General features: G+C 34.2%; 3 protein-coding genes across 3 annotated transcripts; all 3 read right to left on the bottom strand.

Annotated features, from left to right (window-relative positions):
* Window positions 1-810: 810 nt before the first annotated feature.
* Window positions 811-3,255, bottom strand: LOC116145863 (probable LRR receptor-like serine/threonine-protein kinase At1g53430). The gene is made up of 9 exons (XM_031431327.1): window positions 3,222-3,255; window positions 2,767-3,134; window positions 2,503-2,701; window positions 2,276-2,398; window positions 2,072-2,187; window positions 1,782-1,983; window positions 1,424-1,664; window positions 1,192-1,342; window positions 811-1,096 (listed from the first exon to the last, which is right to left on the bottom strand). The coding sequence occupies exons 1-9, from the start codon at window positions 3,253-3,255 to the stop codon at window positions 890-892; spliced, it is 1,641 nt and encodes a 546-aa protein (XP_031287187.1). The 3' UTR covers window positions 811-889.
* A 507-nt stretch (window positions 3,256-3,762) lies between these two features.
* LOC116145771 (probable leucine-rich repeat receptor-like protein kinase At1g35710) lies at window positions 3,763-7,882 on the bottom strand. Its single transcript, XM_031431243.1, has 17 exons — window positions 7,767-7,882; window positions 7,329-7,400; window positions 7,139-7,210; window positions 6,949-7,020; window positions 6,759-6,830; window positions 6,558-6,629; window positions 6,403-6,474; window positions 6,237-6,308; window positions 6,034-6,105; window positions 5,846-5,917; window positions 5,489-5,560; window positions 5,324-5,395; window positions 5,112-5,186; window positions 4,898-4,969; window positions 4,736-4,804; window positions 4,007-4,054; window positions 3,763-3,846 (listed from the first exon to the last, which is right to left on the bottom strand). Exons 1-17 carry the CDS (start codon window positions 7,880-7,882, stop codon window positions 3,798-3,800), a joined length of 1,221 nt encoding a protein of 406 aa, XP_031287103.1. The 3' UTR covers window positions 3,763-3,797.
* Window positions 7,883-18,462: 10,580 nt separating this feature from the next.
* LOC116145670 (LRR receptor-like serine/threonine-protein kinase FLS2) lies at window positions 18,463-23,204 on the bottom strand. Its single transcript, XM_031431152.1, has 16 exons — window positions 23,060-23,204; window positions 22,827-22,977; window positions 22,631-22,702; window positions 22,372-22,443; window positions 21,592-21,663; window positions 21,437-21,508; window positions 20,783-20,854; window positions 20,580-20,651; window positions 20,412-20,483; window positions 19,773-19,844; window positions 19,613-19,679; window positions 19,380-19,451; window positions 19,183-19,251; window positions 19,013-19,075; window positions 18,635-18,688; window positions 18,463-18,484 (listed from the first exon to the last, which is right to left on the bottom strand). Exons 1-12 carry the CDS (start codon window positions 23,202-23,204, stop codon window positions 19,398-19,400), a joined length of 993 nt encoding a protein of 330 aa, XP_031287012.1. The 3' UTR covers window positions 18,463-18,484; window positions 18,635-18,688; window positions 19,013-19,075; window positions 19,183-19,251; window positions 19,380-19,397.
* Between the last annotated feature and the right edge of the window lie 2,852 nt (window positions 23,205-26,056).

Raw genomic sequence — 26,056 nt, 5'->3', positions numbered from 1 at the left:
TGTCGCCATAACTTCCGTTCGAATCTGATCTGTGAATTCATATTCAAATCTGAATGATTAAGTTTTGCTGTTTTAACTTTTAGTATTCATCAATAAAAGTCTAATTTATTTGAGGTATATGGATTAATGGCTTAAATCAACTTTTGAACTGTTTTTTGGGTAACATTTAATGGACAAACAAACAAAGAACTTAGCTATAAATTTGAAAGGGATTTCAAAATGGCACATACCCTAAGTTTTCAAGAACGTTGTTTCAAAATGGCAAATTTCAAAATGGCAAATTTGACGGTCTTATTTCTTGCAAAGAGAAGATAGAAATGTTAACACGGAGAAGAACAGAGTATGGTTGTAAACGTTTGCAAGAAGCAAGTTTGAATCTGATTCTCTAGCTAACTTGAGAGCACTACTTTTCTTCCTGCACTAAGTTGTAAACAGGTTTTGATGATAGTTAAGTTAATACGTACTTACGACAGGCAACATTGTCATCTAGAGAACCTGTGAACTATGTAGCCAATTTTTAGCCCTTCATCATTTCTTCTTAGATTGAAAAACGAATCATAGGGTGACAAATTGTTAGATCTTGTATTAACAGTTGTGATTGGATGTGAGAAATTGCACTTCAGCTTTGAATGGCATGCAAAGGAACTTAAAAACAGCAAATCTGTGGAACTTCTTCCGAGAAATATATGTCTTTTCCTTCAGAAAAGCCACTGTTGACAGTTATACTCACTATTCTCACTTTAAAAGAGTAACATGAAAACTATCAGAAAACAGAGCAACCAGAAGAAAATAAAATTCTTCTAGGACATGAACCTCAAGAAAAGAGACAAGGACAAAGCTAGGAATCCTATTCCATAAACCATTTTGATAAAACCAAACTGCTCAAAAATCAAGCTGAGGGAGAAGGAGCGTTGACATTAGAAATTTGCTCAAGCTCACTCACAATTTCGAGCATTGTAGGCCTCAGAGTAGGTGACAGATTGATGCACTTTATAGCCAAATCCAATATTTTAAGGGCTTGCTTTTTATCATAATCTCCACACAGATTTGTATCCACCAAGTTCAAAAGCATTTGCTCTGAATGTAAAACACAAGCCTGCATTAATGCAAAAGTGTAAGCCTTTAAATGTACAATGGAATCTGAAAACTGAGCTGCTTGGCTCTGCACAAAATTTGGTCTATTTCCCTCACCTTATTTAAAAGATAATCGTTCCCTTGGTTTTCTTCGGTCTTTAAATTACTCTTTCCACTAACTATTTCAAGCAAAAGTACTCCATAACTATAAACATCAGCTTTGTCTGTTATGGCTTTCCGTGTTGCACACTCTGGTGCCATGTATACCCTAAAACAATAACAAGTAATCATACAAATAGCACAAATAACTTGTTCATTTGATTCAAAAGAAATGGCAGATGATTCTTACACTGTTCCTATTTCTTTGATGAACTGGTATGGATTTTCCTCGTCATAAATCTTTGCCAGTCCAAAGTCTGAAACCTTAGGGTTAAGATTTCCATCAAGTAAAATATTACTTGCTTTAACATTTCTGTGAACAACTTTACCACTTGTATGATCTTGATGTAGATACTTCAGACCCCTTGCTATTCCAAGACATATGCTAACTCTTTTTGGCCAATCAAGTATCACTTTAGAATCCGACTCATCTGCATAATTCACAACATTAATGTTGTTAATTTAAAGAAGGATAATAACATGGAGATATATATAAAGATATAATTGTATGTTCCAAAGTGATTAAAGAAAATGAAATCAAAATTTACCAAACAATACTTGTTTAAGTGAGCCTTTTTCCATATATTCATAAATCAGCAAGTGTAGATCTTTTTTGGAATAGACATCCAACAATTCGACAAGATTGTCATGCTTTAACTGTTTCAAGGCATAGACTTCAGTTCCTATTTGATCCTTGTTTGATTCAAAAGAAAGCTTGGTCACAGCTACCGTCTGATCTGGCAGTTGAGCCTTATACAAAAGAAAGTCTAGTAATAAATAAAGTACCCAAATGTATGAATTAGTCATCCCAACATAAAAAAAAAAAGTAAAGTATAACCTTGTATATCATCCCAAAACGCCCATTGCCAATCCTATTCGTAGGGCTGAAATTTCCAGTAGCATCTTTCACTTGTTTTATAGTGTAAGAGTGGCCTCGGAGTACCACCTTTGTCACTACACAGATTAAAAAAGTAAAAGCATAACTAAAATTCTCTTAACAAAAGAATTTAAATTAGAGTCATTTGAATTTATTGCATATTACCACGCAACTCTCTGTCTCCCAGATATCCCATTCTCCACATCAAAGCCAAAACAAGAACCAATAGAAGAAGTGCAGCTAATACAGAAGCAACCACAATCCATACTATCGGTAATGGTTTGATTTCTGAATACAATAGTTGATTGCAACAAGAACCATACTGTCAGCATAGTCGTAAAAATGGGAATTTGAACAAAATTAAACAGAAGGGCAAGTGTGAAATTTTGTACTTCGATTGACCGAAATAGCTGATATGAGAGGTCCATTCAGATCAAGCGGATAATAAATAGATCCTTTTCCAGCCCAGAATAAGCGAATCTCCAGTAGATTATCATGAACATAAACATCTGTAAAATTTTCAATCCACTCCATATTTGGAGTATTGCCAGTCATTTTTTTTATGTTGAAATCTCTTCGTAGTCGCTCCCCCTGTAATGGAGAATTCCTTAGTAGATGGCAAAACTGAAAATTAGCATAATGAGTTAAAGCATTACCTGAATATATATATCAAAAACTCGCTTCCCTAAACTGCTGTAGTCTTCATCTTTTGCAAATACAGTTTCGGCGAAGTGAAGATTCACAGTGTAAAGGCCATTGTGTAAGCAGAAACCATAATATGTTAGAGATTGAGGGCAAAGACGAGCTTTAACATATAACTGATCACGAACAGAAACTCCACATGTAATGTTTTGTATGTAATTTGTGGAATCCGTTGACGATAAGAACTCTCCCAAACAACTATAAGCCCAGGGCTTTTTTGAATTTTCATACAAAGTAGTTAACAGTGTGGAATTATCTTCATCAAAGACGTTTTTTCCAGAGTTTATTCGCTCGCCACCAGCATTTATAAACAATGAATTGTCTGAAAGAAACAAGAATGTCAGTATAATTAAAATTATTGTTGTCATATCAAGCCTCAAATTGTGTGCTTGCTGAAGAATAAACGTACACTTAGATTTTTTTCTGCCGCAACGATTTTTCATGATCTGTTGGAGGGATTCCCTAAAGAACACAATTCAATTGGTGAAAAAAATTCAGGGTTATATTAATTGCAGAATATTGAAGATATGGACTTACCTGTTACTCGGTTCACTGGTTGCAGCAGCACATGCAGACAAGTCCACGCAAAGGTTAAAAAGAGAGACACATCCAGAAGTAAAATTTAAAGCTCAAAAGAATGGGAGAATGATGCAATTTCCTTACATATTTATTTTTGAAAGATTCCTGCAAGATAACAATTTACAGATTTTATGATATATTTCCTCAATTATATGATAATGAAATATTACAAATACTTGGTAGATAGTTAGCAGATACACATGTATCTTTTACTTAATAACGAAGAATAATGTACCTATAATTGGTCCAATGTTTGAGCAGCAGCAACATGAAACAAGTCCATGAAATATAAGTGAACCTTTTATAAGTGATGGTTGATATACAAAAAAAAAAAAAAAAAAAAAAAAAAAAAAAAGAGTAATTGAAAATAAGGAACAGTGGAGATTGATTCAGTATTTCTATTTCCTTACACATTGTTCCTTACTGCTTCAGCCAAATTATTGTGTGAAATATCCCTACAACAGAATAATCGGCAATTTCATAAAAGAGTGAATCTTTTATAATTAAGTGATATTTGAAAGGCAAAAAGAATTTTACGGATAAGAAAAGAAAAAAAAAGGTAGAAGAAAAGAATAGCAAATATTTGATTCTGTATTTCTATTTCCTTTCACATACTTCTTTGCTGCTGCTTCTTCAGTTGTAAAATTATTGAATGAAATACCCCTGCAAAAGAATAATCAATAATTTCACAAAAGAGTGGAAATATCTCTTTCATATAATGTGTAACAAGCATATATGGTCACGGATATGCACCTTCATACTATAAGCAGAAATGTATTTTATGTTTACTCACATGACATGTCAGTATTAATATATAGTGAATGCCGTCTTACTAGCTTAAGATTTTAGGTGAAACGAGAATGATAATTTAATAGAAAAGGTGTCTTGGAGAATTAATATCATTGAGCTAGCACCTTTAATTTACATGTAAACTGAAGGTTTCTGACGGTCAAGTTTAATGTATTTAGTTGCCAAATATTAATGTTTGAAGTAATACTACACATACAATATTTCTCATACAACATAATGTGGTAAAAAATAATTGGGTAAAAGTTTATTTTTAATTTAAAATCAACCAATTATCTTTTGTTACATCATATTGTATGAGAAATGTTTTATAAAAATGTTGTATGTGTAATATTATGCTAATGCTAGACCTTTACTAAATAGTTAAAACCTTTTGAAAAGTAAGATATTTAACACTCTTAAAACTTATATATACAGTCAACAATGTGTAACCATATATAGCTGTCTGTATGATCTGCGGTGAAATTAGAGTTAATGATTGAAAAGTTCATGCAATCTGATGCCATTAGTGTCATTAACTTCTCTTAATAAATATACCTCTTAGATGTCACTGTGTTATTAATCCAGTGGAGAATTTTCTGATTGATCACATTTCCGGAGAGAAACCTGAAAGCAGAGATGCCAATTAACGTCAGTGAATCTAGTGATGAAGAAGAACAGAGAGATAGATTGATGGTGATCAAGAAAGTTATCACATACATGCTACTACTTGAATTCAGGTTCAGAAGAGAATCTGGGATCACACCAGTAAATTTGTTGAAGCTCAAGTCACTACAATGCACATAAATTTGGAATAATTAGTCATTGAAGATGCTCGGCTAAAATATTAGTGACTTGATGAACACAGTTATCATTAGAACGAGACACGAAATTTAAAACAAAAACTTTGGATTTTATCAGGAAAGAGACGTACAGTCGGCCCCAATATTTATTTTGATCAGCTATATTTGATGGGATTTGACCGATAATATTGCAGTTCCGCAGTACCCTTGAGAAAATTAGTCAAATCAATTGGAGTTCAGGATCCGTCAAATAACATAAATTAAGGATCGAAAAATTACAAAAAATTCATACAATTTACAGGAATAGATATAGGATGTGTAACAAATGAATTGGACTACTTACAGAGTACGCATGTTTCTCAAGTTAATTGGCGTTGGTAACTGAGAACCGTTGTTCTTCAGATCACTAACCATCCTGGTATAACAAAGACATGCCAGAAAGTATCACAATAATTAAGAGAAGTTCATTTCTGCAACAAGAAACAACACGAGATTGAATTTTTCTTACAAAGTCCGAAGATTTGTCATTGTAAAAATTTCTTCAGGCAGTTTCCCTTCAAAATTGTTTCCCATAAGATTTCTGTGAGCAACGAAGAATATCCATTATGCAAGATAGTTTCCTATTGATAATTAAAGTTAAAGGTAAATTACTGTTAGTTATGTTTTTTTGAAGTTCTAAATCCTAATGTAAAAATTTTGTACCCTAATTGAAAATTTCCTTAAAATAAAAGATTAATAACTTTAATGATCGAGATCAGGATTCATTGTGGCTATAATTTCTCAATTTATATCATTAGGGTCAAAAATTGGAATGACTGAAATATTGATTAACATTTGGATGTATATTACAGTCAAAAAGGCTTACAGGTAAGAGAGATTGACCCATTTAGTAACGAATTTCGGAAACGGACCCGTCAAACTGTTCCCGCCGACGCCACTGCAAAAGAAATTAATTAGCTACAAGTTGCCCAGGAAGAAGAAGCAAAGATGAAAAAATAGAATAGTATTGCGAGCTGAAAAGAACATAAATAATTAAAAGGATGGCTCACTGACAAAGAATCCATGGCCGCAATATTTTGATACTCGTCGGGTAAATTCCCAGTGAAATAGTTGGATGAAAAATAGCTGCAACAACAGTACAATCATTCCCAAAATGTCATGACCCATATTCATTGTCCCAGGAACAAAAAAACTTATAATAAATAATCATTTCCATCCTTTCTTTTGGTCTTGTACGCCCCCCTAGATATACTTACAGAAACCGAAGATTGCTTAATTTTCCAAGTTCTTTTGGAAGTGAACCGTTTAGTTCATTCTCAGTCAAATCCCTATGAATAAAATAGAGAAATAATGGGGTTAAAGACTGTGAGAATCATTCGTTTATGACTTGAAGTAGAAAGAGACCGAAAGAAGATTTCATACAAGTCCTCGAGTTTGCTAAGTTTGCCAAGTTCACCCGGAATTGAGCCTGATAACCTATTATACGATAAGTCCCTGCATAATAAACCCAAAAACATGAGATCTCGTAAATCCAATGAAGTGAATGAGGACAATGCTTCGATTGTGAACATGCTTACATTTGTCCCAGAGATGATAGATCACCAAGAGTTGGAGGGATGTTGTCACTTAGAAAGTTAACAAACAGGTAGCTGTGACGGCAAAGCAGAAATTATTAGAAGACAAAGGAATGGATAGAACCATATCTCTATCCTTACATAAGAAAACTAAATAGAACTAAAAAAAAAAAAAAAAAAAAAAAAAATTATTTTAAGACTCACAGTATGATTAGGTTCTTCAAATTCCCCAAACTTGGAGGTATTGACCCAGTCAACTTATTCGATGAGAGGTCTCTGATCATTATACAAACACACTGGCTCATTATAGCAATGTTTGTAACATAGAATTCACCCTAATCTCACTCAAAGAAAAAAAATTATCATTGAACTTGTAGTGTAGAACAAAACTTACAGGTGAATAAGATGAGATAAATTCCCCAAACTCGGAGGTATTGACCCAGTCAACTTATTGGATGAGAGGTCTCTGATCATTATACAAACACACTGGCTCATTATAGCAATATTTGTAACATAGAATTCACCCTAATCTCACTCAAAGAAAAAAAATTGTCATTGAACTTGTAGTGTAGATCAAAACTTACAGGTGAGTAAGATGAGATAAATTCCCCAAACTCGGAGGTATTGACCCAGTCAACTTACTGGATGAGAGGGCTCTGATCATTATACAAACACACGGGCTCATTATAGCAATGTTTGTAACATAGAATTCACCCTAATCTCACTCAAAGAAAAAAAATTATGATTGAACTTGTAGTGTAGAGCAAAACTTACAGATAAGTAAGATGAGATAAATTCCCCAGTGCGGGAGGAATGTCACCTTGAATGTTGTTGTTGGATAGATCACTGTTGAGTTTGGACATAAAAATAACCAAAGATTCAGCCAAAGGGTATTTCTATAATACCGGGCTGGTACCTGTTATTGCCTACAGAGGAAATTACTCTGTTTCTGTGGCAAATGTGAGAGAGCCCAGCTGCGTTACTGGGGAGTACAGTCGGGAAAAGAAATGATGAAAAGCAATTATACTTACAGTATCTCCAGGTATTTAAGTTTTTTCACAGCAGCATTGATATATTTATCTAAAGGTACATCCCTCAAAACTATGTTCCACAAGTATGATTGAATTTAACATGATAAGGATCTTGGATCAATTTGACTGTATTGTATCAGAGTCAAGCTTACATTGAAATGATATGCTCTTTAGAACTTACATTTGAGTGACGTGCCAAGTATTGTCGATTATGGTGCAATTGATGACATTGCCATAACCAAGATCGTGCTTCTCGTCACAGTAGGAATCTTGATCTGGAACAGATTGTGCCGGCATGTCTAAGTTCAATATGATTGTGGAAAGAGCCGCAGCTGCCAAATATTTTGACATAAACTAATTAATAAATTTAATGTACTGAAAATATTAATTAAGGAAGAGAGATTAGGTAATACATTCAGCAGGCGGCAGTCTTTTCGTTGCTGGCTCTGCACTTTGACAAAGGAGAAATAAAATAATTAAAGGATTAACAGACTTGGTAAGAAGCGTCAGACAACTTCTATTCATGATTTTTTCTTTTTTCATCTCACTCAGTCTCATATTATCTGCTACTACGCTACTGAGCTTTGGTTCATCTTAATTTATTTATAAGAAGAAAGTGTAGTAGAAAACTAGCTGTAAAGTCGCCACTCAAGGAAAGTAATCTAGTTACTTTCTTAAAGAAATGTTATGCCATTGAGGTTTATCTTAATTAAACTATCATGGGGATATCTAATGTATCTTATGAACATTATAGTAGAACTCCACTTTTTCCTTCCAAAATCCTTGTACTCATAGTAATTAAAAAAAAAAAAAAAAGGTCAGTATTGCTTTTGCAATCACGGATAAAAAATTATTAGGCAAAATATTACAATGAATATTAAATTATGAAATTTAAGTGTTTTAGCTTAAAGTTTATGTCCAAAGTCTCAAAACTTTATCATTAATACCCTTTTACCCTAACTCGGTTATATTGCCATTAAATCATTTGATTTTACGGCTGGATCTATCCTTTAAACAAACCCATGACATTTTGGAAATTAAAATTAGTATAGACAGTTATATATGTGATTATTTCATATTTCTAAATGAGTTTTACAAAAGAAAGATATATTAGTGATAAGCTCCGAAAAAATACATCATTAAAAAAAGTTATGACATGTCTTTTCTTAAGAACTTGTAGCTTTTACTCATTCTCTTTGTTCTTTATGCATATAAGAGCGAATAAATTCCCAAGAAATAGGGTCACCTTGCCTTAAAGAGAAATGATAAAGTTTATGTCCAAAGTCTGAAAACTTTATCATTGATACTCTTTTACCCTAACTCGGTTACATTACCATTAGGTTTATTAGAGTAATGTTACATAATTAGTCTATGTTATTCTCCCAATAATAAAGAAAAAAGTTGAATTATTGATAAATTCTGCTAGCTTTGGATGTGTCAACTACACAAATTATACATTGAAACTCTAAAATAGGTAGCAAGTAATAATAAGTACATCAAGTAAGTAATTATCCTTGTTTGGTATGGGTTTGGACATATGTAGTCAACTCAATAATCACACTTTTCCAACATATGCAGCAGGTTTTATCTAAAGTACAAATCTAGCCACAAAATCCAATGATTTATCAATTATACTCTTAATGAAACAACAACTGATACAGTATTATATATAATGGTATATTGTATTGGACTCTATAGTCTAGATAGTCTTGCTTGAGTTTAGCATTTAATAGTATGATATGACAATCTAATTAAAGCATGCTAGACTATATTAGACCATCCTAGACTTGGTAGTCTAATGCGTTCCAACTATTTTTGCCTTTAATATTATTCAACCAGGATAGTTAGATTAAATCATCTGATTTTACTGTTGGATCTATCCTTTAAACAAACTCACGATGTTTTGGGAATTAAAATTAGTAAAGACGGTTATGTAAGTGATTATTTTATATTTCTAAATGAGTTTTACAAAAGAAAGGTATATTAGTGATAAGCTCTAACAAAAGATGTCATTAGGAAAAGTTGTTTTAACTTGTCTTTTCCAAAAAACTACTTGTAGCTTTTACTTATTCTCTCTGTACTTTATACATATAAGAGCGAATAAATTCCAAAGAAGTAGGGTCACCTTGCTTTAAAGAGAAATAATAAATCTCATCAAACGTCATGAACATGAAGTCAATGTCCATTAAAGGAAAAAGAAGTTGCTTTAATATTTACTTAATTGAGAATGAGGCATTGGCAAGTACTATTTCATCATGATCTTCTTTAAGTTTGCCTTAAAAAGACTTCCTTCTTTTGGACATCTCGGTTTTAGAGATCTAATTAATAAATAACTTCTCACAGTAAGATTATAATATTATCCTCTGGAATTTTTCAGGAATATTTAAAGTGGCAAACATATATAATCTGTAAAGGGCAATCACAGAGCTGAATAAAGTATTCTTGCTCGCAGATTTCAAGTTTGGATGCTTGATGATTTTCATTCATTCAGTGTGTGATCATAGAATAACTTTTAGTGTGTGATCATGGATTCCCAGAGTCATTATTTAATTAGAGTGTAATCATGGAATAACTTCTAGCTAGTGTGTGATGGTGGAATAACTTCTAGAGTGTACATCATGGAATAACTTTTAGTGTGTTATCATGGAATAACTTCAATTGTCATGACAATTCTTCTTCAGCCATCTTTACGTAACTTCAGTGTAACAGCCAGACGCCAGTGCATTTGTATTAGTTTAGTATTGTTTAAGTTAAAACAAAATAAAAAAAGGACAATAAATCTTAGTGATCTCTTGCTGGCTTGTACCTGGAGGGCCTTAAAATCAAGTGCAAACTGAGCTCAATTAATTTAAGGCCTGAACACCTTATCTGTCAGCGTCTTAATGTTAGCATCTGTCGCCATAACTTCCGTTCGAATCTGATCTGTGAATTCATATTCAAATCTGAATGATTAAGTTTTGCTGTTTTAACTTTTAGTATTCATCAATAAAAGTCTAATTTATTTGAGGTATATGGATTAATGGCTTAAATCAACTTTTGAACTGTTTTTTGGGTAACATTTAATGGACAAACAAACAAAGAACTTAGCTATAAATTTGAAAGGGATTTCAAAATGGCACATACCCTAAGTTTTCAAGAACGTTGTTTCAAAATGGCAAATTTCAAAATGGCAAATTTGACGGTCTTATTTCTTGCAAAGAGAAGATAGAAATGTTAACACGGAGAAGAACAGAGTATGGTTGTAAACGTTTGCAAGAAGCAAGTTTGAATCTGATTCTCTAGCTAACTTGAGAGCACTACTTTTCTTCCTGCACTAAGTTGTAAACAGGTTTTGATGATAGTTAAGTTAATACGTACTTACGACAGGCAACATTGTCATCTAGAGAACCTGTGAACTATGTAGCCAATTTTTAGCCCTTCATCATTTCTTCTTAGATTGAAAAACGAATCATAGGGTGACAAATTGTTAGATCTTGTATTAACAGTTGTGATTGGATGTGAGAAATTGCACTTCAGCTTTGAATGGCATGCAAAGGAACTTAAAAACAGCAAATCTGTGGAACTTCTTCCGAGAAATATATGTCTTTTCCTTCAGAAAAGCCACTGTTGACAGTTACACTCACTATTCTCACTTTAACAGAGTAACATGAAAACTATCAGAAAACAGAGCAACTAGAAGAAAATAAAATTCTTCTAGGACATGAACCTCAAGAAAAGAGACAAGGACAAATGTGAAACCCCGTTTTTAATCCTAATACATATTACATATTTTGTGTGATTTTATTTTTATGGAAGGGGATTTCTGTTAGTTTTTAAAAGTTTTATTGGGAATGAAATTGCAAGAAAAGGAAGCTGCTGGGTTTGCATGTTACAAGGGGCAAAATCTGGAGGTTTATTTGAAAGAAAAGCTGATGTGGTAGGGGTTTAGCGGGATTACCTGTAATCTAGGGGTAGAAGCATAAATTTAGAAAGACTAAAAATATAAAAAATGAAGAAGAAGAAGACGTGAGCAGAGGAAGAAAACGATGGCAGAGCAGAAGAAAAAAAAAACGAGAGGAGAAGAGAAGAAAAGAGAGAAGGAAAAGAAAGGAGAGTAAGGAAGAAGAAGAGCTGCCGAGAGGTAGAGTAAGAGTGGAGACCGAGAGGTAAAGTGAGAGTGAAGTACAGCAAAAATAGGGAGGGAATTTGAAGCAGATCACTCCAAAATCTGGGTTCGGAAAGTGCATGCATGGGGTTAGGAAGCAATTTCTTTAAGTGTTTCTTCTTTGCTTTAAGAATGAGTGTTTGATCTTGAGTTTTTGGGTGTAGGTACGGAAGAAGAGAGTGTTTGACTGTCCATTGGAGTTTCGGCTGAGCTGAATTTGTGAGTGGATCAAATGAAAGTTTTCTTAAAAAAATTCAGATTATGTTGCATGTTAAATATAGTTGGCCATTTTTGCTTTTTGATGAGTTTTGAGCTGAATTTGAAGCTTGCTGAACTTGGCATGCATGTGTGCATTTTATGCATATACATATATGTTGACCTAAAGAACCAAGAGTTATAAAGGTTGTTTTTGGTTATAAAAAGTTATGCTGTGAAATTCTGACGTCCGAACTTCCGAAAATTTATATTAGTTTCGGGTTTGCATGAAGCTAAATTTCAGATATTTTGTTTTAGAACTTATTAGAGATTGGTTGAAAAATTGATTTCACCCCAAATTCGAAGTATTGGATTTTTTAATGAATTTTGAATTCTGCTATGAAATTCTGGAATTTCATGTTTTCTGTAGAGCATGCTTTTCAGAACTGAAATAAGCACTTATACTTATCCAAATTGAGTGATTTTAAATTCTGGTGAATCCATATGTGCCTAGTTTAATTCTGGAGAGTTTCATGAGGTTTAGATTAAGGGCTGAATTGTTATGAATTTTACAAGTCAGTAACTCAATTCTGGAAACAGTTGGCAGATTTAAATGAGTTGAAAGAAAATTGTGTTTTAAATAGTTATTGACTCTGAAATGACTTGAAAATATTACTGGGTCAACATATTTTTGTCTTGAATGCCCCATTGAAATTACAGCTGATTGGTGAGTGGATTAAACCAAATCTTCTTCCAAATCCTTAACCATGCTTGCAGTTACTTGTGATTTAATTTTAAATGTTTGATGAAGTTTGGTATATAGAAATTAGGTTCATGCTATATGAATAAAATGTTGCTGTTAAGAGTAGAGAATTGGTTGAATTGTATACGGGTTGAGGTTGTGATGTTGGTAAATGGTTTCTTGGTAAAAAAGAAAAGAGAAGGGGTGCATTCGTCAGTTTTGAAAGTAAGTTTTAAAACTTGCATTCTACCCCCATTTTGCATGGAATTTCATACGTTTTGGCATGATTGTTTATATGAAATGTGGTTAGTGTCGGACATATGCTATGGTAATGTGATGTTGAAAGTAATTAATCGGGTTAAACTGTCAGTTTTAAAACATGTTTGGAAATTTTCAGTTTCACCCCTGGATGTGATTTTTGAATATTTTGTCATATATGCATGATTTATAAGCACATATGTGGTATGTTCTTGAATATATGTTACTTGAGATTATGCATGAGATTGTTATGGTGCTAAAACACCCTACAAAGTCCACCCCAAGATACAGATTATTGGCTCTGCGAGCGATGCAGGATCCTGCCGGGTATGACATTTCGATTTTGGCTCTGGCATGCGTATGACAGATTTTATTGGCTCTGCCTGGGCGTTGAGTGGTCCGCCAGGTATGACAGATTTTATTGGCTCTGCCTGGGCGTTGAGGGTCCGCCAGGTACGACAGATTTTATTGGCTCTGCCTGGGCGTTGAGTGGTCCGCCAGGTACGACAGATTTTATTGGCTCTGCCTGGGCGTTGAGTGGTCCGCCAGGTACGACAGATTTTATTGGCTCTGTGGGCGTTGAGTGGTCCGCCAGTATGACAGATTTTATTGGCTCTGCCTAGGCGTTTAGTGGTCCGCCAGGTATGAAGTTTCAGTAGCTCTGCCTGCGGATGATAGATCTTGCAGGTATGACAGGTACATCCCTTGCTTTGCTTGCGTGCGGGAAGCCCACTAGGTAAGACAGATTTCCCCAAGGGTACTAGTTGCGGTGAGAGTTTCTGTTATTAACATCATAACAGTTTTAGAATGTTCAAATCACATTAAATTTTTAGTATCAGCTATGAGTGATAGTCTCAATATGGGTTTCAGAATATTATTAAGAGAGCTTTGAGTATTGCCACAGTTTTGAAATAGATTATCACTTATAATTTTCAGTATCAGTAAAAGCTACAGTATCCAATTTAAAGTTCAGTATCAGCATAAAGTTTACGTATTCCAAAATCAGTTATCAGTGCTAGTTTCAGAAAAATCAGTTTTCATTATATCATCACAGCAGTTATAAATTTAGTTACAGATTTTGTTTTGTGAACCATGAGTGTTCATTGAATGATGGTTTGGATGTTTGCAGCATGACTAGTAGAGTATTATTTTCATGATCATATGCATCTTGAGGGATGACATAGATGGTTGCAGCATGCTTGCAGGAATATTGTTCCCAGAAGCATAAGCACTTATAGTTATGTTTTAAGTTTCCAGAAAAAGAACTTAAGCATTCAATGATGAGCTATAATTCAGAATTTGTTTTCAGCTTGAATGATGAGATTACAGTACTAGAACAATTTTAGAAAACGGTTATACATGCATACAGGAATGATTTAGTTACTTCCAAAACGTTCATAGATCATGTTGTTTCCTGAATTTCATAAGAACTATTGCATGCCATGACTATTGTTGAAGAATGTTTTGCAAACTCTCCCCAATCCCCACTCACTGAGTATTTCAGCTCACCTTTTTAGACCCTTTTCCCAGGTTCACAGGAAGAGTCGTGCTGAGGAGTGATTCCTTTCGAGTGGGGCCCTTACGTCATCGACTCATCATGTGTGTAAAATATCATGCTTGTTATCGCTACGAATTATGTTTTATCCTTATGTTTATCTCCTGTGTTGATTATAAAAGATATGAATATCTGATACCATCCGTTTTTGGATTTTATGAACGTACAAGTTAGCTTTCAGATTTTCAAATGTATACATATATATATCTTATGTGTTTATGCTTTCAAAACGAATCCAAGCGAATGTTTTTATGAAAAACGTATTTAGAATACAGGTTTTTAGATTCCCACACGGCACGTCTCGGCCGCCCGAGTCTCATAGGTGCGCCCGGAGCTTATGGGGTAAGGAGGGTTGAGGCGGGTCGTGTCAACAAAGCTAGGAATCCTATTCCATAAACCATTTTGATAAAACCAAACTGCTCAAAAATCAAGCTGAGGAAGAAGGAGCGTTGACATTAGAAATTTGCTCAAGCTCACTCACTATTTCGAGCATTGTAGGCCTCAGAGTAGGTGACAGATTGATGCACCTTATAGCCAAATCCAATATTTTAAGAGCTTGCTTTTTATCATAATCTCCACACAGATTTGTATCCACCAAGTTCAAAAGCATTTGCTCTGAATGTAAAACACAAGCCTGCATTAATGCAACAGTGTAAGCCCTTAAATGTACAATGGAATCTGAAAACTGAGCTGCTTGGCTCTGTATAAAATTTGGTCTGTTTCCCTCACCTTATTTAAAAGATAATCGTTCCCTTGGTTTTCTTCAGTCTTTGAATTACTCTTTCCACTAACTATTTCAAGCAGAAGTATTCCATAACTATAGACATCAGCTTTGTCTATTATGGCCTTCCGCATTGCATACTCAGGTGCCATATATATTCTGAAACAATAACAAGTAATCATACAAATAGCACAAATAACTTGTTCGTTTGATCCAAAAGAAATGACAAATGATTCTTACACTGTTCCTATTTCTTTGATGAACTGGTATGGATTTTCCTCGTCATAAAGCTTTGCCAATCCCAAGTCCGAAACCTTAGGGTTAAGATTTCCATCAAGTAGAATATTATTTGCTTTAACATTTCTGTGAACAACTTTACCACTTGCATATCTTGATGTAGATAATTCAGACCCCTTGCTATTCCATGGCATATGTTAACTCTCTTTGGCCAATCAAGTATCACTCTAGAATTCGACTCATCTGCATAATTAACAACATTAATGTTGTTAATTTAAAGAAGGATAATAATATATAGATATGACCTATTGTCACACAAACATGATTAATTGAACTTATGACTAAAAGAAAACTTACCAAACAATACTTCTTTAAGTGAGCCTTTTTCCATATATTCATAAATCAGCAAGTGTAGATTTTTTTTGGAATAGACATCCAACAATTCGACAAGATTGTCATGTTTTAACTGTTTCAAAGCATAGACTTCATGACACGACCCGCCTCAACCCTCCTTACCCCATAAGCTCCGGGCGCACCTATGAGACTCGGGCGGCCGAGACGTGCCGTGTGGGAATCTAAAAACCTGTATTCTAAATATGTTTTTCATAAAAACATTCGCTTGGATTCGTTTTGAAAGCATAAACACATAAGATATATATATGTATACATTTGAAAATCTGAAAGCTAACTTGTACGTTCATAAAATCCAAAAACGGATGGTATCAGATATTCATATATTTTATAATCAACACAGGGGATAAACATAAGGATAAAACATAATTCGGTAGCGATAACAAGCATGATATTTTTACACACATGATGAGTCGATGACGTAAGGGCCCAACCTCGAAAGGAATCACTCCTCAGCACGACTCTTCCTGTGAACCTGGGGAAAAGGGTAATTTCGGTGCTCCACCCAAAAGCCCAGCACTTCCTCACGGATTTCCTCCTTCCTTTTCACCAAATCTTACAAAAATTGAGTGATCTCCTTTTCTTCTTCGCTTAGTCGGCGCCTATTTCTCTCTCTCTCTTCCATATTTTGTTTTTTTTTTTCTTTTCTTCACTCTTTCACTCTTCTTCTCGGCTGAAACCCGTTTCTCCTTCTCTTCTCCTTTTTCCTTTCTTCTTTCGGGTTTCTTCTCTCATCTTTCTTCTTCTTCATATTTTATATTTTTAGTCTTTCTAAATTTATGCTTCTGCCCCTAGATTACACGTAATCCCGCTAAACCCCTACCACATCAGCATTTATTTCAAATAAACCCCCAGATTTTGCCCCTTGTTACATGCAAACCCAACAGCTTACTTATCTTGCAATTTCATTCCCAATAAAACTTTTAAAAACTAACAGAAATCCCCTTCCATAAAAATAAAATCACACAGAATATGTAATATGTATTAGGATTAAAAACGGGGTTTCACACTTCAGTTCCTATTTGATCGATGTTTGATAGTAAAGAAAGCTTCTTCACAGCTACTGTCTGATCACGCAGTTGAGCCTTATATCAAACAAAGACTAGTAATGAACAAAATGCCCAATTGTATAAATTATTTACATACTAAACATTCATCCCAACATAAAAAAATTAATTGAATTGTATAACCTTGTATATCATCTCAAAGCGCCCTTTGCCAATCTTATTCTTAGGGCTGAAATTTCGAGTAGCATCTTTCACTTGTTTAATAGTGTAAGACAGGCCTCGGAGTTCCACCTTTGTCACTACACAGATTAAAAAAAATAAATTATCTTCACAAAAGAATTTAAATTAGAGTCATTTGAGTTTATTGCATATTACCACGCAACTTTCTGTCTCCCAGACATCCCATTCTCCACATAAAAGCCAATACAAGAACCAATGGAGGAACTGCAGTTAATACAGAAGCAACCACAATCCATGCTATCGGTAATGGTTTGATGTCTAAGTACAATAGTAGATTGCAACAAAAACCATACTGTCAGCATAGTGACAAAAATGGGAATTTAAATAAAATTATACAAAAGGGCAAGTGTGAAAATTTGCACTTCGAGTGACAGAAATAGCTGATATGATAGGTCCATTCAGTAAACCCGGAAGTCCATTCAGACAAAACGGATCACCATCATCATGTAAAATAGATCCTTTTCCAGCCCAGAACAAGCGGATCTCCAGTATATTATCATGAACACTAATATCTGTGAAATTTTCAATCCACTCGTTATTTGGAGTACTTCCAGCCTTTGCTTTTATGTTTAAATCTCTTCGTACTGGCTTCCCCTGTAATGGAGAATTCGTTCATTAGATGGCAAAACTGAAAATTAGCATAATGAGTTAAAGCATTACCTGAATATATATATCAAAAACTCGCTTCCCTAATCTGCTATAGTTTTCTTCTTTTGCAAATACAATTTCAGCGAAGTAAAGTTTCACATTGTAATTGCCATTGTGTAAGCAGAAACCATAATATGTTAGAGATTGAGGGCAAACACGAGCTTAAAATATATCTCGGGAACATAAGCTTCACCAGGGTTAATGTTCTGTATGTAATTTGTGGAATCGGGTGACCATAAGAAGTCTCCAAAACAACTATAAGCCCAGGGCTTTGTTGAATTTTCAGACAAAGTAGTTAACAGTGTAGAAGTATCTTCATCAAAGTCATTTTGGTCAAATTTTATTGGCTCGCCACCAGCATTTATAAACAATGAATCGTCTGAAAGAAACAAGAATGTCAGTATAAGTAAAATTATTGTTGTCATATCAAGGCTCAAATTGTGTGCTTGCTGAAGAATAAACGTACACTTGGACTTTTCTCTACCACAACGATTATCCATGATCTGATAGAGGGATTACCTGAAGAACACAATTCAATTGGTGAGAAAAATTCAGGGTTATATTAATTGCAGAATATTGAAGATATGGACTTACCTGTTATTTGGTTCACTGGTTGCAGCAGCACATGCAGACAAGTCCACGCAAAGATTAAAAAGAGAGAGACATCAAGAAGTAAAATTCAAAGCTCAAAAGAATGGAAGAATGATGGAATTTCCTTACATATTTATATTTGAAAGATTCCTGCAAGATAACAATTTACAGATTTTATGATATATTTCCTCAATTGATATGATAATGAAATATTACAAATACTTGGTAGATAGTTTAGCAGATACACATGTATATCTTTTACTTTAATAACGAAGATATAGTGTATTTCTATTTCCTTACACATAGTTCTTTACTGCTGCTTCTTTAATTGTCAAGTTATTGTATGAAATACCCCTGCAAGAGAATAATCAATAATTTCACAAAAGAGTGGAAATGTGGTCACAGACATGCACCTTCATACTATAAGCAGAAATGTGTTTTATGTTGATCGCATGACATGACAGTATTATACTAAAAAATATTAATATATATTGAATGCCGTCTTACTAGCTTAAGATTTTAGGTAGAATGACAATTTAATAGAAAGTATGCTTGGAGCTTAATTATTATTATTGAGAGTTGCACTTTTAATTTACCTATAAACTGAACGTTTCTGTGGTCAAGTTCAAAGTATTTATTTGCCAAATATTAATGTTATATATATTTATTTATTTATACCCCCTCAAACTGTTATTAATCCAGCGGAGAGTTGTCTGATTGATCACATCTCCGGAGAGAAACCTTGAAAGCAGAGATGTCAATTAACGTCAGTGAATATAGTGATGAACAATAATATGAAGAAAAAAAGGGAGATAGACTGATGGTGCTCAAGAAAAGTTATCACATACATGTCAAGTGCTTCCAGATTCAGAATATAGTCTGGGATCACACCAGTAAATTTGTTGAAGCTCAAGTCGCTGCAATGCACGTAAATAATATCTTCAAATGACTAGTCATTGAATGTACTTGGATAAATTATTAGTGACTTAATGAACAGAAGAAATTTAAAACAAAAGCTTTGGATTTTATCAGGAAAGAGACGTACAGTAGGCTCATGCTATTTTCAGCAGATATAAATGGTGGGATTTGACCGATAATATTGCAGTTCCGCAGTACCCTTGAGAAAATTAGTCAAATCAATTGGAGTTCAGGATCCGTCAAACAACATAATATATACAAATTAAGGATCTAAAAATTACAAAAAATTCCTACAATTTACAGGAATAGATATAACCCTCCTGGTATAACAATGTGAAACAAATGAATTGTACTACTTACAGAGTATACATGTTGGTCAATTGACTTCTGTAACTGAAAACCTGTGTGGTTCAGATCACTAACCCTCCTGGTATAACAAAGACATGCCAGAAAGTATCACAATAACTAAGAGAAGTTCATTTCTGCAACAAGAAACCATACGAGTTTGAATTTTTCTTACAAAGTCTGAAGATTTGTCATTGTAAAAATTTCTGGAGGCAGTTCGTCTTCAAAATTGTTTCCTCCCAGATCTCTGTGAGCAACGGAGAATATCCATAATGCAATAAGCTGACTGTTCCTCTGTGATTAATAGTCCTAAAAGACATACTATTGTAAAACACATATAGTCACGCCATTCTATCGAACCATGTTTTAACTCCGACGCGTAGCATGGCGTTGAGTTTGGCTATTGTCATGTGGCCAACCCATGGCCTCTCTCAATGCCGACAATGCATCGGGCCAGCCAGCAAGCTTGCGCTGGAATGTCAAAAGGCTTACACCGGTGCAGGCTGCATCGGTGTTCAGCCCTGACAAGGTGCGCTGTGTCGCCGAAGAGCACCGATGCAACTAATTACCTGCATCGGGGCTATTCCATCCATTATGCAAGATGGTTTCCTAATTGATAATTAAAGTCAATTATGTTTTTTTGAAGTTTTAAATCCTTATGTAAAAATTTTGTACCATTATTGAAAAGTTTTAATGGTCGAGATCGGGATTCATTATGGCTATAATTTCTCAATTTTTATCATTAGGGTCAAAAATTGGAATGGCTGAACTATTGATTAACATTTAGATACATAATACAGTTAAAAAGGCTTACAGGAAAAGGAGATTGACCCATTTAACAACGAATTTGGGAAACGGACCCGTCAAATAGTTCCCGGCGACGTGACTGCAAAAGAAATTAATTAGCTACAAGTTGCCCAGGAAGAAGAAGCAAAGATGAAAACATAGAAAACTATTGCAAGCTAAAGGATGACTCACTTACAAAGACTCCATGGTCGTAATATTTTGATACTCTTCAGGTAAATTCCCAGTGAAATAGTTGGATGACAAATAGCTGCAACAACAGTACAATCACTTCCAAAAGGTCATGGCCCATATTCATTGTTCCAGGAACAAAAAACTTATACTAAATAATCATTCCTATCCTTCCTTTCGGGTCTTGTACGTCCCCCTATATATACTTACAGAGTCCGAAGATTGCTTAATTTTCCAAGTTCTTTTGGAAGTGAACCGTTTAGTTCATTATCCTTCAAATCTCTACCAATAAAATTGAGAAATAATGGGGTTAATGATTGTGAGAATCATTTGTTTATGACTTGAAGTAGAGAGACCGAAAGAAGATTCATACATGTTGAAAAATGGCTTTTAGCAAAATCACATGGGGTAGAAATGATAATGGAGAAAGGTTTAGGGACTTATATGTAATAGGCCAAGAAAAGGTTGTTTGTCCCACATTGATTAGGATTGAAAAGTGGGAAACTTTTGGGGCCTATATATAAGGTCCTAAATCAATGTTAATTATATCCCAAGTTGTAATTCCATTATACTTCTTTTGTTTAGGGTTCTTTCTTTAAGGACCCTTTAGTTTGCAAGTTTTGTTGTATCTCCCCTTTGTTTTGGGTATTTGTTGTATTGCACAAATATTTGTAATATTGTTTGGAGATAGTGGAGCTTTTTTTTGCAGCGCCCGAGGACGTAGGTTTTAATACCGAACCTCGTTAATTCCTGGTATTCTTTATTTTTGCATTTAATTTTGGCAATTTATTTATGCTTTACTACTTGTATTATTATATTCAATAAGCTAGCGTTAGAGTTTATGTTTCCGTTGCATAACAATACAATCTCTCGAGTTTGCCAAGTTCGCCAAGTTCAACCGGAATTGAGCCTGATACCCTGTTATACGCTAAGTACCTGCATAATAGACCCATAAACATGAGATTACGTAAATCCAATGAAGTGAATGAGGAAAATACTTTGATTATGAAGATGCTTACATTAGTTCCAGAGATGATAGATTACCCAAAGATGGTGGGATGCTGCCATTGAGAAAGTTATTAAACAGGTAGCTGTGACGGAAAAGCAGAAACCGTTAGAAGACAAAGGAATGGAAAGAGCCATATCTCTATCTTTATATAAGAAAACTAAATGGAACTTAAAAAAGTTTTATTTCAATATCATGAATTGCAGTGTTATTTAGCTTCTCCAATCTCCACAAATGGCTCCAGCCAGTTGATTCTTTGAGAAGTCTCTAATTATTGATTATTATACGGATTCCAATTATACTGATGTAACATAGAATTCATAATAATCCCACGGGGAGAATAACTGGAACTAAAAACCTTACTGTACGATCATTTTATGACAAAACTTACAGTGCTTCTAGCATCTTCAAATTCCCCAGACGCTCAGGTATAGGTCCAGTCAACTGATTATATGAGAAGGCCCTGATTATTGATTATTGATTATTATACGAATTCAATGGCTCATTATGTGAAGTTTGTAACAGAGATTTCACAATAATTCCACTTGGAGAAAATTAATGGGATCTAAAAGCCTTAAAATTTTCATTTCTATAACAAGACTTACAGTATGGTTAGGTTCTTCAAATTCCCCAAACTCGGAGGTATTGACCCAGTCAACTTATTGAATGCGAGGTCTCTGATCATTATACAAACCCACTGGCTCATTATAGAAATGTTTGTAACATTGAATTCACCCTAATCTCAGTCAAAGAAAAAAATATCATTGAACTTGTAGCATAGAACAAAACTTACAGGTCAGTAAGATGAGATAAACTTCCCAGTTCGTGAGGAATGGGACCTTCAAGATCGTTGCGGGATAGATCACTGTTGAGTTTTGACATAAAAATAACCAAAGATTCAACCAAAGGGTATTTCTATGATACCGGGCTGATACCTCTTATTGCCCACAGAGGAAATTACTCTGTTTCTGCGGCAAATGTGAGACAGCCCAGCTACGTTACTGGGAAGTACAGTCAGGGGGAAAAAAATGATTAAAAGCAATTATACTTACAGTATCTCCAGGTATGTAAGATTTTTCACAACAGGGTCGATATATCCATCTAAATGTACACTACTCAAACTTCTGTTCCACAAATATGATTGAATTTAACATGAAAACCTTAGTTATGATAAGGATCTTGAATCAATTTGATTGAATTGTATCAGAGTCAACCTTACATTTCAATGATATGCTCTTTATAACTTACATTGCAGTGATGTGCCAAGTATTGTCGATACTGGTGCAATTGATCTTATAGTAAAGATCGTACTTCTCTTCACAAAAGGAATCTGAAACATCTGTTGCTCCGAACAGCTTCGAATTCCTTAAGCTCCATAAGAATCTGGAAAGAGCCTCAGCTGCCAAATATTTTGACATAAACTAAATTAATAAATGTTAATTACTGAAAATATTTATTAAGGAAGAGAGATTAGATAATACATTCAGCAGACGGCAGTATTTTCTTTGCTGGTTCTGCACTTTGACAAAGGAGAAATAAAATAATTAAAGGATTAGCAGACTTGGTAAGAAGCGTCAGACAACTTCTATTCATGATTTTCTCTCTTTTCATCTCACTCAGTCTCATATTATCTGCTACTGAGCTTGGTTCATCTGAATTTGTTTATAAGAAGAAAGTGTAGTAGAAAACTAGCTGTAAAGTCGCCACTCTAGGGAAGTAATCTAGAATGTCCCACACCCTGTTAACGCCTTTGCTTTTTAGTTACTTTCTTAAACAAATGTTATGCCATTGAGGTTTACCTTAATTAAACTATCATGGGGAGATGTAATGTATCTTATGAACATTATAGTAGAACTCCACTCTTTCCTTCCGAAATCCTTGTACTCATAGTAATTAAAAAAAAAAAAAAAAGGTCAGTATTGCTTTTGCAATCACGGATAAAAAATTATTAGGGAAAATATTACAATGAATATTAAATTATGAAATTTAAGTGTTTTAGCTTAAAGTTTATGTCCAAAGTCTGAAAACTTTATCATTGATACCCTTTTACCCTAACTCAGTTATATTGCCATTAAATCATTTGATTTTACGGCTGGATCTATCCTTTAAACAAACCCATGACATTTTGGAAATTAAAATTAGTAAAGACAGTTATATATGTGATTATTTCATATTTCTAAATGAGTTTTACAAAAGAAAGATATATTAGTGATAAGCTCCGACAAAATACCTCATTAAAAAAAGTTATGACATGTCTTTTCTCAAAAACTTGTAGCTTTTACTCATTCTCTTTGTTCGTTATACATATAAGAGCGAATAAATTCCAAAGCAATAGGGTCACCTTGCCTTAAAGAGAAATAATAAAGTTTATGTCCAAAGTCTGAAAAGTTTATCATTGATACTCTTTTACCCTAACTCGGTTACATTACCATTAGGTTTATTAGTCTATGTTATTCTCCCAATAATAAAGAAAAAAAAGTTGAATTATTGATAAATTCTGCTAGCTTTGGATGTGTCAACGACACAAATTATACATTGGAACTCTAAAATAGGTAGCAAGTAATAATAAGTACATCCCTGCAAGCACCATAATCTGTTTTACGTTAGACCACGAGATCAAGTAAGTAATTATCCTTGTTTGGTATAGGTTTGGACATATGTACTTAATATCACACTTTTCCAAAATATGCAGCAGGTTTTATTTAAAGTACAAATCTAGCCATAAAATCCAATGATTTATCAATTATACTCTTAATAAAACAACAAATGATACAGTATTATATATGTAACGCCCCACTTGAGGTACGTAGCCAAGTTATGGTATATTGCTTGAATGTTTATTGTTTTGTTTTTATTTGGGTTGATATATTGTTAATATTGGTTGGTTGGCCCTTAGTTGAATTTTTGTTAAAGTTATTTTGAGAAAAATGTGAAGAAAATCCCTTAAACTTTCATTAGGGGTAAAATGGTCTTTTCACTCAAAATTAGTTTGAAATTGTGGAGAGTGAAAAGTGATAAAATTCATAGAGAATGCTTCAAAATGAGGGCATTATGGTCATTGACTAAGGGACATAGATGGAATTTCTACGAAAGAATGAGGGCATAATGGGAAAGTGTGGTTAAAACTAAAGTGTTAAGTGTTTGAAACCCTTATTTTCTTCATTCCACCGCACACTCCTCCCTCATTTTCTCTCAAATTTTCATCAATCCTCCAAGGATTTTGGGGCTTTAAGTAGTTTTTCATAGGGTTTTGATTCTAGACATTAAAAAGTAGGATTCATGCTCTTTACTATGATTTATTGTGTAAAGATTGAGTTCTTATGAAGTTTATGCTTGGGTTAAGAGAAGATTGGAATCCAACAAGGTAGAGAGTTTAGGAGAGACTACTCCAGCATAAGGTAAGTAATTCCACTCAAAATCCAACTCAAGCTAAAATTTAGAATTCAAGTGAGTAGAGATTTCTTTTAAATATGGATATATTGTGATTATTGAGAAATTGAGATGAGATGTATGATGAATTATGCTTATGCTTGGATATATTTGAATATGAGAAGTATATGTGATGATTTGATGATGGGTTGAAATTAGAAGAATTGGAGAATTTTTTTGGGAGTGTGTTGCCATGTGAGAGTGTGATGCTACAAGAGAGTTTTTCTCTCTTTTGGATGGTTTGAGAAATAAATAGAATGATAATTGAATTAGGGTTGTTTATGCACAAATAATGTTTGATGAATGCCTAAGTGAAAACATGTTACCAAACTGTCTTGTCACAGCCGTGACTTTTGAGTGATTTTTGGGCATCTTACGGATTGAACTGGGTTTAGACCAAACATAAAAGTTATAGCCTTGTCTCTAAGCTTTAAAAGAGACTAAAATCGTAGCAATCCGATGTGTATAACTCAAGTTATGCCTCTTTGTGTGACCTGTGCAGAAAGACTATCTTGATGCAATATTGCATTTGTGCATTTCATAAGGCATTAAGTAAGAAATTTTAAGCGTGAATCATCCTTATGCATTAATTGTGCATTGAGAAGTAGGTTGAGAAAGAGTAGAGAACTTTGTGAATGAGCTACTCTAAAAGTAAAGAGAATGAAAAATCTAAGAATGGGTTGGTGCTTTGTGAACCCACCCAGAAGTCATGAAGTGTACACCCCTCCCGAGTATCCCTATCCCATCGGATCGGGCGCTAGGAGACTCAAGATCCCGAAGGAAGGTGAATACTCTTTAAAAAAAAAACATTCATAAAAACAATTTCGTCTATAGACGAAGTGAAAAGTAGTGCATTTGCCTGTTTAAGGTTTAGAAGGTGGAAATACACAAATAATTATTCTAAAAAACAGGAACTGAAATCCAGTTACAAAAGAAACATAGTATCAGAGTCCACTAAAGTTTGTAAAAGATGCAAATCATCATGCGTCAAGGCCAACTAGAGCATAGAGTATGCTCCACACGAACCCGATCTACGGTCCTGGGGGAGG

This window comes from Pistacia vera, unplaced genomic scaffold, assembly GCF_008641045.1.
Source record: "Pistacia vera cultivar Batoury unplaced genomic scaffold, PisVer_v2 Contig1008, whole genome shotgun sequence".
Classification (NCBI taxonomy): domain Eukaryota; kingdom Viridiplantae; phylum Streptophyta; class Magnoliopsida; order Sapindales; family Anacardiaceae; genus Pistacia; species Pistacia vera.
This window is presented reverse-complemented; position numbering and strand designations above follow the sequence as displayed.

Excerpts from the sequence above, each read along its gene's own strand:
- LOC116145771 (XM_031431243.1), bottom strand. The coding sequence starts at position 7,882 with ATGCCGGCACAATCTGTTCCAGATCAAGATTCCTACTGTGACGAGAAG. Across the intron at positions 6,475-6,557 it reads CTATCATCTCTGGGACAAAT|GGACTTATCGTATAATAGGT; the intron begins GTAAGCATGTTC and ends TTTATTATGCAG. Across the intron at positions 4,055-4,735 it reads AACACAGTGACATCTAAGAG|GGGTATTTCATTCAATAATT; the intron begins GTATATTTATTA and ends ATTCTTTTGCAG.
- LOC116145863 (XM_031431327.1), bottom strand. The coding sequence starts at position 3,255 with ATGAAAAATCGTTGCGGCAGAAAAAAATCTAAGT. Across the intron at positions 1,665-1,781 it reads ACTTAAACAAGTATTGTTTG|ATGAGTCGGATTCTAAAGTG; the intron begins GTAAATTTTGAT and ends TGAATTATGCAG. Across the intron at positions 1,343-1,423 it reads ATCAAAGAAATAGGAACAGT|GGTATACATGGCACCAGAGT; the intron begins GTAAGAATCATC and ends TTATTGTTTTAG.
- LOC116145670 (XM_031431152.1), bottom strand. The coding sequence starts at position 23,204 with ATGAGACTGAGTGAGATGAAAAGAGAGAAAATCATGAATAGAAGTTGT. Across the intron at positions 22,444-22,630 it reads CTTACATACCTGGAGATACT|TGATCTATCCCGCAACGATC; the intron begins GTAAGTATAATT and ends AAAACTCAACAG. Across the intron at positions 21,664-22,371 it reads TTATCTCATCTTACTGACCT|CTACCTGTTTAATAACTTTC; the intron begins GTAAGTTTTGTT and ends TTTCCGTCACAG.